General features: G+C 35.3%; 1 protein-coding gene across 3 annotated transcripts in view; it reads left to right on the top strand.

The window, feature by feature from the left end:
- The window catches only part of LOC150108050 (membrane-associated tyrosine- and threonine-specific cdc2-inhibitory kinase-like), a 187,397-nt gene that overhangs the window by 9,613 nt on the left and 158,699 nt on the right, over positions 1-19,085 (top strand). For 2 of the 3 annotated variants that reach the window (XM_090415547.1, XM_090415546.1), the window contains exons 3-4: positions 377-474; positions 13,030-13,112. In XM_090415547.1, coding sequence (XP_090271673.1) covers positions 377-474; positions 13,030-13,112 — 181 coding nt within the window. The remainder of the gene's footprint in view (positions 1-376; positions 475-13,029; positions 13,113-19,085) is intronic. The other variant, XM_090415548.1, reaches the window with a different exon arrangement.

Raw genomic sequence — 19,085 nt, 5'->3', positions numbered from 1 at the left:
GAAGAACCTGCTGTAGAGACCAAACATAAAACTTTTCCAAGCCACTTCAGTGAGTAGAGATGACAGTCATCTACCATCTAACGAAAGGGTTATGAGTTCAACAAAAGACATTTTAAAATTTAAAGACAAAACAGAAAAAAATAACTGAATGAAAAACGAATTAACTGATATAATATAATAGGCGATATGTTAACATTTCATGTAAATGATAGAAACATGACTGCTTAGCTGTCAATTTTCTTTGGCTGTCATGTAGCTGTAAATATCATAAAACAACTATGCTTACTTACCAGTTTATATTATTGCTTATATAACTTATTACTTATTTTTGCTCCTGTAGAAAATAGATTCAGACCCTTAACTTTCTTTACTTCAGCTATTTTAAGTAAACATTATAATGAAAGTAGTAAAGAACTATATTTTGACCAGTGCTTTGAAGTTATTTGCAAACTTGGAGAAGGATCATTTGGTGAGGTAAGCATATCTTTTCCAACATTATAGCTTATTTTTAAAATCAGACTTATTGTAAGTTACCTACTGCAGTGTTATACAAATGCACATTTCTGGCACACAGAGAAGTGATCCAAGCAAATTCTGGTTTAAAAAAAAAAGTTTTCCACTTGAGTCTGAACCTGAGAAAATGCATACAGAAAATACATTATAAATCATTTATACTATAATTGTAATGAAATGCAACTGCATCACTGTCATTTTAATTGATAAGTTTGGTGAACAGTTCAGTTGACATGCCATACAAAGCTTTCTTGTGATGTCATTGAAGAATGGTAGAATCATCTAGCAATCGAACCCAGTGCCATTTGCCTGTTAATGAACTGCCTATATATCATCGTCAACCATTCTCTGTCTGCTGCTGGTTGAAGGTTTTTCCAAGATTTTTCCACTTGATCCTGTCCTGGAATGCTTGCTGCCATGCCACTCCGTGTTTCCTGATTTCATCCCTCCAGTGGCTAAATGGTCATCCTTAGGTCTTTTACACTCTCTTGGATTCCAGTTTATCATTTCTGTAGTTCATTATTGGTCAGATCGTCTAGCAATATGAACTGCCCATTTCCATTTTAGGGTTTTCGCATGGATAATGTCTTCCACTTTTGTCATTCCTCTTATCCATGTTTTCCAATTTTGTCTCCTCTTGTAATTCCCATCATGCTTCTCTGAGTGGTGTCCATTCTTTGTGTGTCTCTCTGGGTAAGAGTCTCTGATCCATAAGTGAGAATTGATAGGATGCACTGGTTAAACACTCTTTAGGCATAAGGATAAGGAAAGATATTATGGTTTTTATCAAATGCACTCCACCAGTTTCATATGTCTTTCTATTTGTCTCTGAATTCTTCTATCATTTGTAATCTTTTGATTATTGGTAGATTATTCACATCTTCAAGCATCATCAACATATATAATCTGATTTATCTGTGAAGTTGATTCGGGAACTAGCCCACAAAAGTAAAGAAGTGGGACTAAAGAGTCCCACTTCTTTACTTTTGTGGGCTAGTAACTATATCATCAGCAAAACATAGATGGGTAAGGCAGTCTCCATTAATTTTTATTTCTTTTTTTCTTCCCAATTTATTGTTAGAAAACGACTGGTCACCTTGGCTTACTCTTTTCCCAATTTTGACAGACTTTTTGTTTTCAAAAAGCCTGATTGTTGTTGAAAATTTATTAAAGCCTGATTGTTGTTGTTGCATTCTCATAGATTTTGGGATAATTCTAATGTAGTTGTCATGTAATGAAAGGCATTAGATTAAAAAAAAAGTGCAAGGCTTCAAGGTGTTAACGAGACTGCCACTGTTCTTTGGAATCAAATGCTTTCTCTTAGTCAATAAAAATCAAGCAGAATGGCAGTTTGTATTCATTGGACCCCTCTATTAGTTTCGTAGTACTTGTATGTGATCTATGGTGCTGAAACCACTTCTGAAACCTGCTTGTTCAAGTGGCTAAACAAAATATGGCTTCTCTCCTGTGAGCACTTTGTAAATTACTGGAAGAGATTAAAGTCTCTATAGGTCTATAGTTTTTCAGGTCTTCTCTGCTCCCCTTACGTAAAAGAATCACTGTTCCACTTAATTGGAATTTGGCCTTTTTCAAGGCATTTAGAAAATAGTTGGGAAAGTATCATCTCCACCTCCAGACTAGCAGTTTTTAAGATGTTTGCAGTAATACTATCTTTTCTTGGGGCTTTTTCTCTGTTCATTTTCTTGATAACATGGGTATCTTACTTTTGCACTGCTGGTGGTGCTTTTTGCTTAGGTATGATTTTTACTGTACCATTATCATCTTTATTATGAACTGCCTATTTATATACACACACACACATACAGAATTTTTTCTATTTTCCCAAATATATAATTCCTTTATCTTCATTCTAAAAACATAACCCAGTTGTGTTTTGTTTGTTAAGTTTCAAGTATGTCATGAGAAACTGATAATAACTGAGAAAACATGACATACGTTTTCTCAGTTAACATATGACTGTGTCATGAGAAATAGATAATTGCAAAAACAATTAGGTGTGGTTTATCAAATGCATGACATGCTGATAAGCACGTGTGCATACACACACACACACATATATATATTGGGTTGTCAAATGAGTTCGTTCTGTTTTTCAGAGTGAAATGAAACACATTTTATTTAATATATATAATACATACTAGTCAGTTATATATTGACCCTCTTTATCAATGACTTCTTGCCATCTGTCAACCAACTTCATTATGTCGCGTTCATAAAATTGCTGAGGTTTACTGGCGAAAAACTGATCCAGGTGTCTTTTACAGCCTCCTCATTAGCGAAGGTTTTCCTGTTCAGAAAATTCTGCAACGATCGGAATAAGTGGTAATTGGAAGGTGCCGGTGAATACAGAGGATGCGGCAAAACATCCCAGCCAAGACGTAACAGTTTACTTTGGGGTGTTAACAATGTGCGGGATCTGGCATTGTCTTGGTGAAAGACAACTCCTTTCTGATTTGGCAATTCAGGAGGTTTTGTGCTAATTGCATGGGCCAGTCGCGTTAACTGTGAGCAATAGACAGTTGAATCAATTGTTCTGCCTGACGGTAACACCTCGTAGTGGACAACACCTTTATAATCCCACCACACAGAGAGCATGATCTTCTTTGGGTGCAGTCTCGTTTTTGGGGTGGTTTGAGGCAGTTTGCTGTTGTTCTCCCATGATCTTTTACATACCACATTATTGTACACGACCCATTTTTCATCTCCCATTATCATCGGCTTCAAAAATGTGTCGTTTTCTTGTTGACGTCGCAGCGAATCACAGATGGAAATGCAAGCAGTCATATTGGCCTCACTCAATTCATGTGGCACCCAAACATTGAGTTTTGAAACACATCCCAACTTGTGCAAATGGTTTTCAACGCTTGTATGGGATATGTTCAGTACTACATCAATCTCCCGCACTGTTTGTGACGGATTTTTGTTGACTATATCCTTCACAATACTCAAATCAACCTCGGTCAGTCGCGAGGCGCATCACTGAGATCTACATCTCCAGAACAGAATTTGGCATACGCAGTCTTTTAAGGCACCATCCCCATATACGCTGCATATTTTTTTATGGGCCTCCACAGCTCGTTTGCCTTTTTTGAAATAAAAAAGCAAAATATGCCAGTAATGTACGTTATTTTCTTCCATTTCTAAAAATATGTTACACGCAACTGAAGTAGGCCGAAAGAAAATTCACTGAAAGGTTATGTGAAATGTCGCCTTTCAACTGCGCAGTAGCATTGCACGGTAGCGCAACAATAGTGACAGGCAAAGCGGTGTAAACTTGTACTAACGCATAAACCAAACGAACTTATTTGCCAACCCAATATATATATATATAGTTAACATACTTGCTTTTACACTGGCAATTGTGCAAGATAAAAATTAGTCATAGCCATTAGCAAAAGCTTATAAATTGATGAACTCCAGGATTGAATATATACCTATGATACAAGCAAATCACCTAGAATATACAGGTAACAGTTAACATACTACTGGTGGACAGTAATATTGGATTTATGTGATGTGGAATACTTTCCCACAGTGAGTTATTGGACTTCATGGATGTATCATGTAATATTATTAAGCAGCTCTGGCACACTATCAAGTTGACATCTGACTAGTGAACTAGTACAAAATTTTTCAAGCCTGTATGTAAAAATATAGAAATAGATAAAAATATTAACAGATGATTAGTGGCAATTCTGAGTCACTGTTTCCCAAAATTTTGAAATTTTAAAGTAATCATTGTGATTCAAACTTGTTTGACAGCACAGGACTTCATAACATTCTTTGACCAGGTTCTCAAATTTTAAATATGATATATGAAGAATTTTGGTATTATTCCAAAAGGATCCTGTGGTTAGTAGAAACTCCATACACCTGCAAGATTTAGAGGATTCTTTCCATATTCTGAGAGAGAGATTCCTCAAAAGAGTAAATCACATGCCCTCTGGACAAGGGTCTTGACAATTCTGAATTGTTGAGATGATGCATAGAATCCTGAAGAATATGTTAGTGAAAATAAATTTTCCCTATAAATATATGAAGTACCATCATCTTTTTACTTTACAAGTATGTCAGAAAACAGAATGATGTGATTATTTTCTCTTGTTAGCATATATTTTATACCACTTGATTGCATTACTTCTGAATATTATCTATCACTAGGTTGTCAAAGTAATTATTTCAGAATTTGTCAAAGTATTCCACACTTCTAGAATATCCTTCTCTTCAGTTTTTATATCAACTTTATAAAATATGATATAAAAACTGAAAATCCTTTATGCAAATTTTATATAACCTATTTATAACCTTTCCTTTAATATAACCTTTTCTCTTTTAAACTTTCTTAATAGCCTCTAAAACATTTTAGTCTTTGTGATATTTATCTTCATATTCTTTCCAAAACCTTCCCACGACATCTTAGTTACATTTTATATAAAATTTAGTTTTCTTATATTTTTCTCCAAAAGCACATATCAATTTACTAATCAGGAACTTTCTGTATGATTTCTTCTTTTTTATGGATCACTTTAACTTATTATGTATCATGGAGTTCTTATTTTTCTATTCTTTGCACTTCACAACATATTTCCCTATCTGTATTAGTTAACCATTGTCTCAGTTGTGGCTTATATTTTAAAGCACTTTATTTATTTTTTCTTTCCTCCAATAATAATTTTATATTTCAGTTTACAGTTCACGTCTGAGAGTTGTTCAACTTTGACCTTTCCCATGATACATTGCAATATAGATATCCAGAAGGAAGTCTATTGTGAATTATGGGATACTGAGGCAATTTAATGTGATGACTGTGCCTCTATATAAAAGTTGCCTAGTCATGAAGATACTTCGTGAGAAAATCTTACATTTGCTCACCCACTTGGATAAAGAATGCAGTTATGAATAACATTTGTTATTATGTATAATTTACTTTCTCATTTAGTAGGGGTGGGGAGGAAACTTTGCCGCAGATTTTTATTTTATTTTATTTTTTTGTATGTTAGAACACAGTTATTAATGACTAGTCCACCTACTGAGTAGACTTGTAGCAGATACAATTATTATTAACTTGCCCTTCTTCCAAATTTTTCCAAAACATTTCTTATGTTTAAGATTCATTTCCTACTCTCTTTTTTATGTTGTCTTCTTTCTCTAAATGATTCAAAATTTTTTGCAACTTTTTAACCACTAGAATCTTCTGGAGCCTTAGCCACTCATTGTTTAATTTCCCATTTTGAAATTGCTCTCACACCACTCTGCTTGAAATTGATTTCTGTTCAAGATAATATTGGGAGAAAAAAAAAAAACTTTAGCTGCTGTTCTTGGGCACCTGCTGTTTAACTTGTTTGTAAATTATATATCATGTGGTAATCTAGAACCATGCTTGTGGAATTGTACTATTTTGCCTTTTTTTACTCTTTAGGTACCTTACCCACTGTAAGACTTTCATTAAATAACCAGGTCAAGAGCATAACTAACATTCCTTAAGAATACGTGGTGATATGCCATCCATTCCCATAGCCTTATTCCTACATCTAACCCAATCAACACCTGATACATCTTTCATTCTTTCACTTCCAATTTGCCTAATACGTTCCTCTCTTCTATATATTGCATAGCAATATTTACACTGATGTGATATACACTGAAGAATTCTCTTGAGTTAACCTTAGCCTGACCAGCCCATCTCCTCTCATACTGAACCTTTTCTTTCTTTATCATACTCGTCACCATCCTAGTCTGCACTTTATACTCTTCATGGATCTGATCCCCACCAGCTGTCTTGTACCTCCTCCATGGCATTTTCTTTTCCAACACAGCTTGCTTGATTTTGCTTTTCATTCATTTCACTCTTACTCTATTTACTTGCTTAACCCTTGGTATGCAGTTTACATTGCGCTGTCAGATACTACCGTACGAATTTCCATGCAATGTCAACATCATTCTGCACAGTTTATCTACCAACATATTGACTACACATAGATTTCCATAATCACCCACCTTATAATTTCACATATAAATCTTTCTGGCAGTAACCTTTTCTTGTTTCACCACTTAAAACATAAAAATTATTTCATAATTGGTATCTGGAAGGATTTTGCTTTATTATTTTTTTCTTTTCAGTTCTATTCTTAGATTAAGACCAAAATCTTCTGACATCTTAAAGAATGTCAACCCTAGAATTCCCATGTATGATCTGGCTTGAAATTTCCATAGCACACTTCATACATACATACATCTTCAAGGCCCACCTTTCCTAATTGGGTTTTGGGAGGAAGCAGCTGCTAGAGGAACTTCCAATGGTCACGATCCTCTGCCACCAAGCTCAGGTGTTCTGGTGGGACTCCCAAACGTGTCCACCCAAGGTTTTGGATATAATCTATCCAGCGAATCATTGGCCTTCCACATGGCCTCCCACCCTCTGACTTGGCAAAGAGGGCCTGCTGGGGAGCCTTTCTTGTGGCATTCTGACCAGGTGCCCATACTAACGTAACTATGATCTCTCAACACAGAGAAGCAACTGTTGAGTATTGAGCATTTCCCGAATTGCAGAGCTTCTGACTCTGTCGAGTCTTGTCAGCCCCGCAACCCTTCGAAGGAACCTCATTTCAGCTGCTTGGATTCATGTCTGCATTCTTTCAGTCATTACCCAACTCTCATGACCATAGGTGAGGATGGGGACATAGACTATATTGAAGACAGCCAGCTTTGCCTTCTGGCTTAACTCCCGCTTCAACACTACCGAACGGCCAAGATCCTGCAATATTGCACTTGCTGAGCCAATCTGAGCATCTAGCTCTACGTCCCACTTTCCATCACTCGTGAATATGGACCCAAGGTATTTAAACTTCTCCACATGCCTTAGTGGGACTCCACTCACATGTAGAGTGCACTGGGATGGTTGTGTTGAGACCACAAATGTTTCAGTTTTGGCCACACTGATCTTCATTCCAGCTTCTGCACAAACAGCTACAAACCTATCCAGGGTCCACTGGAGGTCATCTGTGGAAGAGCTAAGCAGAACTAGGTAATCTGCAAAAAAGCAGACGTCCAATGCTACATATTCCAATTCTGACACACTCACTGCCTTGGCTGTGCCTATCAATCCAGTCCATAAATATTATGAAAAGGAGGGATGACAGAACACATCCTTGGCAGAGGCCAACAGAGACTGTGAAAGGTTCAGATTTTGTACTGTTTACCCTGACACAAAACTCCAGGCATTCATACAGGGACTTGATGGCAGCTAATAGTTGCCCATCCACTCCATACTCTTGTATTACTTGCCAAAGCTTATCCCAAGGGTCATATGCCTTCTTCAAGTCCACAAAACATGTGTAGACATTCTTGGCATATTCCCAAGATTTCTCAAAGACTTGCGTTGAAGTGAAGATTTGGGCAGTTGTACTTCTACCAGGACAAAAGCCACATTGTTCTTCTGGAACTTTGACTCAACTATGCTCCTGCACCTTCTTTCCAAGCACCTAGCATATACTTTCCCAGGCAGGCTGAGCAGAGAGATGCCATGATAGTTGCTGCAATCTCTCTGGTCTCCCTTCTTGAAGACTGGTATTATTATGCCTTTCTGCCATTGCTTTGGTGCTCACCCAGATATCCAAGCAGCCTGACACACTTGAGTCAGCAAAGAACGCTGTCTCGATTTAAGGCTTTTAGCATTTTGGACCGAATTTCATCATCACCAGCAGCGTTGCCCGATTTTAGTGATTTTATTGCTAAATGGACCTCTTCTGCTGTGAGACTAGTCATTACCCCAATCTGCACCTCTTGGATGTCCACAATTGCTGGGCCACCTGAGTTAAGAAGGCTCTCAAAGTATTCCCTCCATCTGTGGAGGATATTCTTCTCGATTGTTAAAAGTGCACCATCAGAGGCCTTAATTGTCCTTGCTGTGCACGATTTCCTCTCTCGAAGGAGGCAGATGGTCTGCCAGAATACTTTGTTTGCATTTGCATAGGATGAGTCTAATCTTTCTCCAAAGGATTTCCAGCTTTACTGTCTTTACTGCCTCAGCAGCAGCTTTTCGTGCTTCAGCTACATCTCAGGTGACCTGACCCTAAACCATGTTAGGTAGGCCTCCTTTTTTGCTCGGACAGTTTTTTGGACCACTTGACCACACTTCAATAATTAATAATAATAACCTTGATCTCTTTGAAAGCTTGATTTTCTGCTGCCTAATTACACACACTGAGATCAGCTTCTTTGGAAACTTAGTGTTTATAACTCAGACTGACTTCCCCTTCTCCACCTCCACTGATCAAGCTTGAAAGAGATGCTGAAATATTTTCTGTTAATATTGCTCTTACCGAATTGTGCACATACCTACTAGAATGCCAAATAATCCTCCCCTTTCTCTTGTTCTGGAGTTTTTCTTAACCACCAAACATTTAAGATTATGTACTGGTTTATACTCATAATTAAGTTTAATAGAATGAATATAGCACAGAGAAATAATTAAACAATGGGTTAATCATTTTGATATTTCGTCTCTATCACAGAGACATATTAAGGAATACAATATTAAAATTGTAATAGCACTCCCAAAAACACAACAGTAAGTGGAAGCAATTAGATTATTTTAAGCTTAAAGTCTTAAAATTAAAATTAATACACCCATATTTATTTAGATAAGGCTTTTTTCAAATCTGCTGTTAGTCTTTCATTTTGTATTTGCTGTGATGTTCATAAAGGAAGTAGGTCCTTAGAACAGCAGAGAAGGGAAGCCATCTTCAAATGAGGTTTGAAAGCAGTGGGAAGATTATATTTCTTTGAAGTTTTGGCTATTTTTTTCTGATTTGCCCTGGATATAAAATTACTATAGTCTGTATGTTGTGAGGAGATGAGAGGAACAGTTAATTTGTTGACCTTTTTTTTTTTTTTTTTTTGGCATTGTAACTATTAGACAGAAAATCCTGATGAATAAAGGAGAGTTCAGCAGTAAGAGAAGTCTGGATGGAACAGAAATTGGAGACTGTGTTGAAAAGGGTTTTAATGACACTATTGTTGAAAGGAGAGGGATGATGAGAAAGTTTGTAGGTGGGTTTACTGTTAACAGAAAAGATGCCATTTTGCAGACGTGTAGTTAGAGTATCTAGAAAAGATGGGCTATTGTTTCTTCTTTTTTATAGTGAACTTGATTCTGGGTTTCTGGCTGTTGAGGGAGAGGAGAAAAAATGTCTAACATTTTTTCTCCTCTCCAAAAAAATGTTTAAGCCATATGGCCAAATAGAGAATGCATCATCAGGAGATCTTAGCCAGATAGGAGTTTGAGAATGAGTATCAAGAGCATGTTTTTCAAAATGCTCAATATAGAAATTGGCCAGAGCAGGGGAAAACCCATGGATATACCTTCTGTCTGTTTATATAAGGTGTCCTTCCAAGAGAAGTAATGAGTATGGATGACAAAATTGAAGAGATCAATGTCTGGGGAGGACATTTTTCAGTAAATTTAAATTCTCAGAAAGGGGGATATTTTTAAATAAGGAGGTGGCATCAAAACTCAACATGATATCATTATTGTTTCAAACTAAATTTTGGGTTAAAGATTTGAAATTAGTGAAATTGGGGAATGAGAGGCTTAGGAATTTTGAAGTTAGGGTGGATAGGAAGTTGAAGTTCAAAGATCACATAGCAAAAATTGCAAATATATCTCAGAGGATAACTTTGACACTGAAATGAACATTGATACCTGGACTGCTGTGTGCACATTGGGTCTTCTGGGTTCTGAGTGATCTGGACATTTTTGAAAGGGTGTAAAGAAGAATAACATAGATGATATTGGGATTATGGAATGTAGATTATGAGAACAGATTGAGAATATTTCAACTGTAGATGCTGATAAACAGGAAAAGGAGGGTAATATGATAAGGATTTATAAACTTCTGAAAAGATATAAGATATCAGTTGTTGAAATTTTTCATTATATGGAAGGTGAGTGGGCCATGGGACATTTGTGTAAGTGTTATTTTGTGTGTGCTTTTATGAAAGGTGAGAGCTAGATTTTTCTCTTGCAGAGCTGTGAGTGAGTGAGAGGAACAGTTAGCCTATTGAAGTGGGATATATATCTTGTGAATGAGTTTAAAAAGAGGGTGGTTCATGTGATGCATGGCCTTCCTTGATGAGTTTTTGTCTCTCTCTCTCTCTCTCTGGAGGTCTCTAATAATAATAATGAAACAGACTGAAAATATGCAAGAACATAGAAAACATTAGTTACATCCTGAATGTAGAAGACTTGTATAGCAAGTAAAATAATTCACCTGTTTAGGAAAACAGGTTTTAGTAAAGATGGTGAATTAATTTTAGAGACGAACAACAATGAGCAAAGCTGGTATGCTAGGGAGTCAACTGAATAAATTTATATGGATTATGTGAGAAATTAATCAAAATACTAAACTAGCTGTATACAAGACAGTGTTGAAACTAATCTGAGAGCTAGGGTAGAAATAAAATTGCAGATATGAGAGTTCTGAGAAAAATTGAGATGGGGGGGGGGGCTAAACAGATGGCATTAGTGGCTGAATCATATTATGGTATGGTCAGTTAAATAGAATGAGAGAGGAAAGGATAACTAAATAGGTGTGATTCTGGGATGGCAGGAAAAGATTCACTTAAATTAAACCACAGACTCAAGTCCGTGGTTTAATTTAAGTCTGCCTGCAGACCTAAATTAAATAAATATATAGATTAGATTTATTATGTTATAAATGGCACAGTTTTTCCCAAATGTTGGTAAATCCTTACATAGGTTTTTAAAAAAAATTGCATAACTTAGTGGTCTGTAGAATTGTTTTAGGAATTTTACTGGTCCTTGGGCTTAGAAAGGTTGAGAAACGCTGATCTAGATTGATGCAGTTAAAAGCCCTATGGTTTCTCTGAACTCAGTGGTTGATGGGGTAGCATTGCTACATACTAGAGAATTATTATTATACACCAAGGTGACATCACATTGCCTTCTTTGTCTGTAGATATGTGTGTTCATGAGGCCAGTTTGACTGCCTTTGAGGAACAAAAAACCCGAGTTTCTGGGAGGAGGAAGAGGCCCCCCCCTCTACCTCTGTGGGAGATAAGCCAACTCACTCACTTTTGATTGAAAAGCTCTGATAAAGGTTCCTTACATTAGATGAGATTCAAACCCATGTCTTTCCAACCAAAGGAATCTCCCAGAACCAGATGTGATCTACAGATGCTCCTTAGAAGAGAGAAAATATAAGTTCTGACAGTATTGGATTTTTGAACATGTAACAGACTGACTTGGATGAAAAAATTGCTGATAGGAAATTAGTTATTATGTATTAGTGTCATGTAGTATTATTATGGTATCCTGTACACTCCTTGAAGGTGCACGTCAGGAATTGATAATGATGATGATAATGCTTGGTTGCTTTATTAATCATATCATCTTTTGATGACCGTCATATTTTAATAACATAGATCTATATGATTTTGATGTTTTGGAATATTTACACCATTTTAGAACTGAAATAATTAAGGTTGCTTATGTTAACATATTGAACAGAGCACTGCAATTATACTAATTGTCACCAACACATATTTAAGAGCAAGCTTAATGTATGAACTTGATTATTCTCTAACCACGTTAGTTCTATAATTAAATTGGGGTTTATTTATTTATTTGAGGAAAACTTAGGTTTAGAAAGTTTTATTTTAAATCTGGCTAGTTTTAATGTCATACAAAATTATATTGGAGTCACAAGATACATGAGCATCTTTGTAGATATGTTATTGGTTCTTAATAACAGCTTTTCATTGAATTTCACAAAACAAAAAGAACAATCTTTATCATAACAGATCTCAATTTTGCTATTATTGAAATTGTATTATTATTTGAAAATATTGTTACAGTATAATGGCACAATTTTTGTTGACTATGTGTCCACCAAACTGCTTGCTGGTCTCTTATATGCCATAATATGGATTAAGTAAAGGTGACACCGTCAGGTACATATTTAAATATATAACGCACCAACCAACATTTATAAACAAACATGGAGCATTCCTGCACACCTCCTGTGTATATTGGCTATTTTAGAGATAACTGAGTTGTTAGAAAATAATATGCCAGACAAAAGAGGTTCAACTGCATATATAAATATCACTATATTATCAGTTGTGTTCATTTTATTGTGAATTCACTTTAGCAGTTGCAAACTAAGATAGCATGCTTCATATTCAGCATCATTGCAAACATTATCATCACTTGTACCACATTGCTTTGCCAATAATATAGGTACATTTCCTATCTGTAAAAGATGTGGATAAAACTCAGGTATATTCTTATATGTGTTATACTTCATAGGAGCCTTATGTTCATATCATTGAAACATCTTGAAACAGTTTTTCTCTGTGTCATTGACAAAAAAATTTAAAAGTGATCCTATGTTATTTTTAGTAAGAAAAAAAATTTAAACTTTAAAACTGAATGTCTTCAGATTTTAAAGTTAAGCTGTTTTACTTGTATAGGTTTTCAAAGCCAGAAACAAAGAAGATGGTAAATGTTATGCAATAAAACGATCAAGAGAGCGATTTCGAGGAGAATCAGATAGGTAAAGAAACAATATAAGAAATCTAACCCTTAGCCCACTTGTGGTATTAATTTAAATACGTTTACAGCCTCCAAAATTTTATGGGTGGATTCACATTACAGGGAAAAAAAATCATAGGGAAGGTGAAAGAGAGAAATAAAAATAATCATGTTTAGCACTGTGTGCATATGTAAACATACAGTATATCATGGTCAATTTGAAGCTCTGGCTAACAATTATCTCATCTTCCTCTCAGTGTATTGGGCACATTGGTCCTTCGCAGCTACGTAACTTAGCTTTATGTAAACCTAATTAATCCTATGATAGAGCTATTAATTCTATCTGCATAATCTGCTATATCTATCAATTGTGTATCTCATGTTGGTTTGTCTGTCTTGTGAGACGAACAACCTGAATTTCCACTAGGTTTCCAAAACCTTGCAGCTACAGTATAAGACCAGATGTTATTCTCCATTAAAAATATCTAATAACGGTTCCTCTTCTCATCCTGGACAGGAGTCAAACCCTACTCTTTCCGACTTAAGGCACTTTTTTGTTACCAACTAAGTTATAGTCTCTAAATGAACAACTTTGAATTGAATTAAATTTGAATTACACAAACTTCCATCTTCCTCATCGAAGAGAAAAACTGAAAAACTTTCGAAGCCAGTATTTATAAAGATGTCATGTGGTGCATGATCTTTTCCCAAACTTGTTTTTATGTAAAATGATAGAGTAGCACAATTGAATCCAATTGCAACTGATCTGTGGCTTTTTTTTCCCCTTTATTCTTTATATTGATCCCATACACAAGAGATTGAGGGGACCTATAAGCACATTAGTGTATGGCTAGTGACAGATGCCATTATCAAAACATTTGTTGCCTCACTTGTCAACAGTGTTGTGGCCACAGTCATTTCATCTCATCATTGACTATAGACATGCACCTTACTCTCTCTCAAACTGGAAAATGGTGTATTTGTTTGTAATTAAGATATCACCAGTGCAGAGATCACATGCAGTTTATGACTACTTAATTTCTAAGAGGTTAATATACTTTTTATGAAAGAACATTACAAATTCACAGTGCATAATTCAGTGGATATTATATTCAATAAAATTTAGACAAAATATTTTTTCTAAATGCAGAGTGGATATAACTGCTACATATATATATGGTTTACAATTAAATCTAATTGTGGTGTATTAAAATTAATTAGAAATCATCTCAATACTTTTTTCCCAGAGCTTTTGGTTATTTATCATCAGCATTTCCTTCCATGTGTAATATCACAAATTCTGGGATGGAAAACACTATTTTTCTTTTAAATTTCTAAAGTCATAACCCATTTGGAATATTCCATTTTTGTAACCTCAATTCCAAATATTGAAGTTAATGTAACTGCTGTCAACCCTCATCCTGACAAATTCCTAGGGTCCACTCAAATAGTTTGTTGGAGTCAATAGGTCACTATAGTGAATTTCTTTTAGTATGGATCATTGCACCTGTGTGGCATCAGTATTAAGGGCTTTTCAGTATTCTGTTGTAGTGAGAGTTGACTATACCTTATAATGTTACTCATTCAAATTCGAGACCTGAGAAAAAACTGGATTCATCATTCTGTGATCTTTCTCATTCTTACACTTGCTCTCCTAAAAGGATCTACACATAAACCCACCCCCTTCCCTATAACTTTAGTTACCCTAATTTTGCATATCCATTCTCTTATTAAAAAAAGCTTTCTCTCAACAATAACACCAAATATATTTAAGTGCAATCCATACAAGTCCTTTCATCCATGAAATTCACTCCTAAAAATGGCTAAAAACTTAATAGCATTGCTCCTAGATAACCTATGCATTTGTTCATTTACAATCATGGCCCTTCTTCTCATTTCACTCCTATCATACCTTGGAAAGAGACTTATACGTTTTACTCTCTCTCTCTTTCTTGTTCTTCTTTTTTGCTTTTTCCTCTTTCATGTCTTCACATTCCATACTTTTCAACTTTTAAAGCATTTGTTCTGACCAAGTGCTTTTCCTTTTTTTTTTTTTTTTTTTTGGAAATCTGGCATCACTAATCTTTATTTTCACACCAGAAAGCATGACTTTATTATGCTCTTATCAAGTATCTTCCCCCTCATTAATACTTTTCTTAGTATCCCTCTCACCACTCCTTTCTTTTCACCTCCTCTTTCTTACTCTTCTTTGTTGAAATAAAAATATAATTTTCATACCTGGGAATTGCTAAAGGGTCAAAACTATATAACTGGGAGACCTCCACATAGACTTTTAAGGAATGTGGAGAACTGACTGGGACTTCTGACATAATGCCTAATCCTCACCTTTTATCTTGGGTATACTGAAAAAATAAGAATGGTCTGGTAAAAGGAATGTGGAGAACTAACTAGAACTTCTGATGTAATGTCTAATCCTCACCTTCTTGTGGTGCACACTGTTAGTGGGTATTTGCTTGGGTACTGAACAAACAAGGATGGGCTGGTAATTTGAAATTTAATCAACCAAACCATATTCTTATTGGCTTAAACCAAGACGATGATTGTACAACATGAGGAATATTTTCATGTAGTACATCATAGTATCCTGTACATATCAGGAATTTTATCATTTTCATATCTGAAAACTTGAAAACAGAATGAACTGTGAAATTATTTTCTCATTTAAATAATAGACAGTTTTTTGTCACTTGATTACTAAGTAAATTAATCTTGTCAAGAAATTATATTGTTTAATCGTTTATCAAAAGTGTAAGCAAAGTTTGTGCATGAAGTATCTTCACAAGTACACTAATTGTATATAGAATCTAATGACTTCATATCAGTATTGCCTTAGTATCCCATAATGCTATGCATTACATTCAGTGTATTTTAATAATAAGCTGTATTATTTTTAATAATATTTTATTTTAATATATGACTTATTCATTAATTCAACCTTGGTATCTCTTCTGAGTCTTGCTCCCACTGAGACCTCAATAAAGACGTCATTAGCCTCTGTATACAAGTACCATAGTTGTGAAGATTCTTCACATGCATATAACTTATATTCGTCACAAGAATGTAACTTCTTGGCAAGTTTAATTTAAGAATGACCACACCTTTATACTTATCAGTGGGAGAAACGTAATAGTCAGAAACTTCTTCAATGTCAAAGTATGTTTTTATTATGGTGGGGGATTCTTTCGAAAGAAGCTAGAACAATTTTAAATCCAGACGATTTCTTCACTTTCCATTCTGGAAACAGCATTATTAAAAGATTAATAATGCTGTTTCCAGAATGAACTGTAAATTATAATAATCCAGTTTTTGCTTAATGCAAATTCAATAGTAGATAGCTTCAGTTCTTAATACTTCTGATGGCTTGAATACTGTACTGTTTAAATAATGTTAAAATGTGCCAGCCAATGTGGCAAAGATAACATATCTGTTTTTCTTCCAGTATGACCCTCAGTTGCCTGTGGAAATCTTTAGGTGGCAGATGAATTTTTATGCAGACCTCACCATCATCATCATCAAATTCCTGATATATACCCTCAAGGGGTGTACAGGATATGATAGTACTACATGAAAAACTACATCATTACTAACTTCCTATCTAAAATTTTCCTCCAAATCAGCCTGTTACCTGTCAAGACTCCAACATTATCAGATCTTATATTTCTATCTTCTAGGGCACTTTTTATCATATCAATCCACCTATATCATGGTCTTTTTTCTGCCAACCTGGCAGAGAACACTTATTTTGTTAATCTTTCCTCTCCATTCTGTTTAAGTAACCATACCACCTGAGATTAGCTCTGCTAATGCATTCCTGGATGCGGACAATGTCAAGGTCTTTCCTAATGTACTTATTTTTAATATGATATTGCCATATGCCATCTGTTCATGCCCTTAATCTTTCTCAGGACTCTCATATCTGCAGTCTCTAGTCTTTGGTCAAGCGTTTTACTTCTGACCCAGTTAACTCCATAAGTTAAAATTGGCTTGAATGCTGTGTTGTATACTGATAATTTAGTGTTTAGGTGAATTTCTCTCTTATTCCATATAAATTTATTCAATTGACTTCCTACCATACCAGCTTTGTTGATTCTGTTGCCTATTTCCACATGTAATTTACCATCTTCACTAAAAATCGTGCCTAAGTAGCTGATGTGTTTTACTTGTTCTATAGATTCTCCATTCACAATGCAGTTGATATTTTCATTGTCTTTGTCTTGTTATTGCTGACCTTTATATCTATTACAACAGTAATTCACTTTAGTCAGGGAATCTTGCAGACTTGTAGAGGATTTATTTAGAAGTATAACATCGTCTGCATAAAGCAAAGAGCTGACATTAACATCTCCAATTTTGATATCAGGTTTAATACCACTTTCCTTCATAATGTGATCCATATAGATAATGAATAACAGAGGTGATAATGTACATCCTTGTCTCACACCAGATTTAACATTAAACCACCTTCCTCTACTTCTTTCAATTCTAACTGCTGACTTACAACTCAAATAAAAACTAAGTATTGCTTGATATAATGTCCCATTGACATCATATAACTGTAATGTATCGAATAGCTTCTCTCTTGGCACCTTGTAATATGCCTTTTCCAGATCGGCAAAACTTAAATACAGATCTTTGTTATATTCCCATGCTTTCTCAACTAATTGTCGTACATTGAAGATCTGATCCTGACAGCCTCTATTTGGCCTGAATCCAGCTTGTTCTTCACCAAGCTTTTCTTCCACAATTCTTCTCAACCGTTTCTCAAGTATACTTGCATAGATCTTGCCAGGAACACTCAGTCGAGAAATACCTCTGTAATTCTCACATTCAATTTTATTTCTCTTTTTATATATGGGTACTCTTAGAGCTCTACTCCAATCATCTGGAATTCGTCCCTCTGTCCAGGCTTACTGAACTGTGCATTGCAGCAACTGTAATTCTTTTATACCTCCATACTTCAGCATTTCTGGTCAAATATCATCTACTCCTGCTGCCTTTCCACATTTAAGGCCTTTGATGGCTTTTTCTACTTTAGGTATGGATAGGTATTCCTGACTGCATGCCTGTTGAGTGTTTTTTACCACTGTGCTATCACTGCTTGTTTCATTTATTAAATTTTTCAAAGTAATTACTCCATATTTCAAGGATATCTTTTTCACCAGCTTTCCTCTCATCTTTATCATCTCTAATTACTTTTACAACACTCTTTTCTCCATTTCTGAGCTTCTTCAACAACCTCCAGAATATCTTGCTGCCTTCGTGATATTTATTTTCTGTCTTACTAAAGTCTTCCCATGACTTTTGTTTAGCTAGTTTTACACACTGTTTAGCTTTTTTACATTTGTCTCTGTATTCTCTAAGAGCACAAGCTGACTTATTTGCCAGGAACTTTTGATATGCTTTCTTCTTTTCCTTCACTGCTGCTTTAACTTCCTGTGTACACCATGGAGTTCTGATTTTTCTGTCCTTGTAAAACAACCTCTCCACATGCCTCTGGCTGAATCTCCAAGGTTTGGTTCCTGTTCTCAAACGCCTTCATTTTATCTTGAATAATGTTTGTGTATTTTAGTCTACAGTTGACATCTGAGAGATCCTCAAGTTTTATTTGCTTTAAAATTTTCTTACATGTTCTTCTTATCAATATGAAATTCAATTTTATCCTGCTCTCAAGACTAAAATGGTGATCACTTCCAATTTCAAATGCTCTGTATACTCTAGTGTTCTGCACCAGAGAGAAAACACCACTCTCAACAATAACATATTCAATGAGACTTTTCTTATTCCTTGCCTCTTCTCTCCATGTGAATTTGTGCACATTTTCATGTGAACATGGTATTAGGAATAACCAGTCCATCTCCTGAGCAGAAATCCAACAGATATTTGCCATTATTATTAGCTTTGCTCTTTTCTCCAAATTTTCCCAAAATATTTTTGTATGTCTGACAATCATTTCCTACTCTGCTGTTTAGATCCT

The sequence above is a fragment of the Typopeltis vanoorti genome, chromosome 3 (genome assembly GCF_054136105.1).
Source record: "Typopeltis vanoorti isolate ZY-2024b chromosome 3, IOZ_Tvanoo_1.0, whole genome shotgun sequence".
NCBI lineage: Eukaryota > Metazoa > Arthropoda > Arachnida > Uropygi > Thelyphonidae > Typopeltis > Typopeltis vanoorti.
This window is presented reverse-complemented; position numbering and strand designations above follow the sequence as displayed.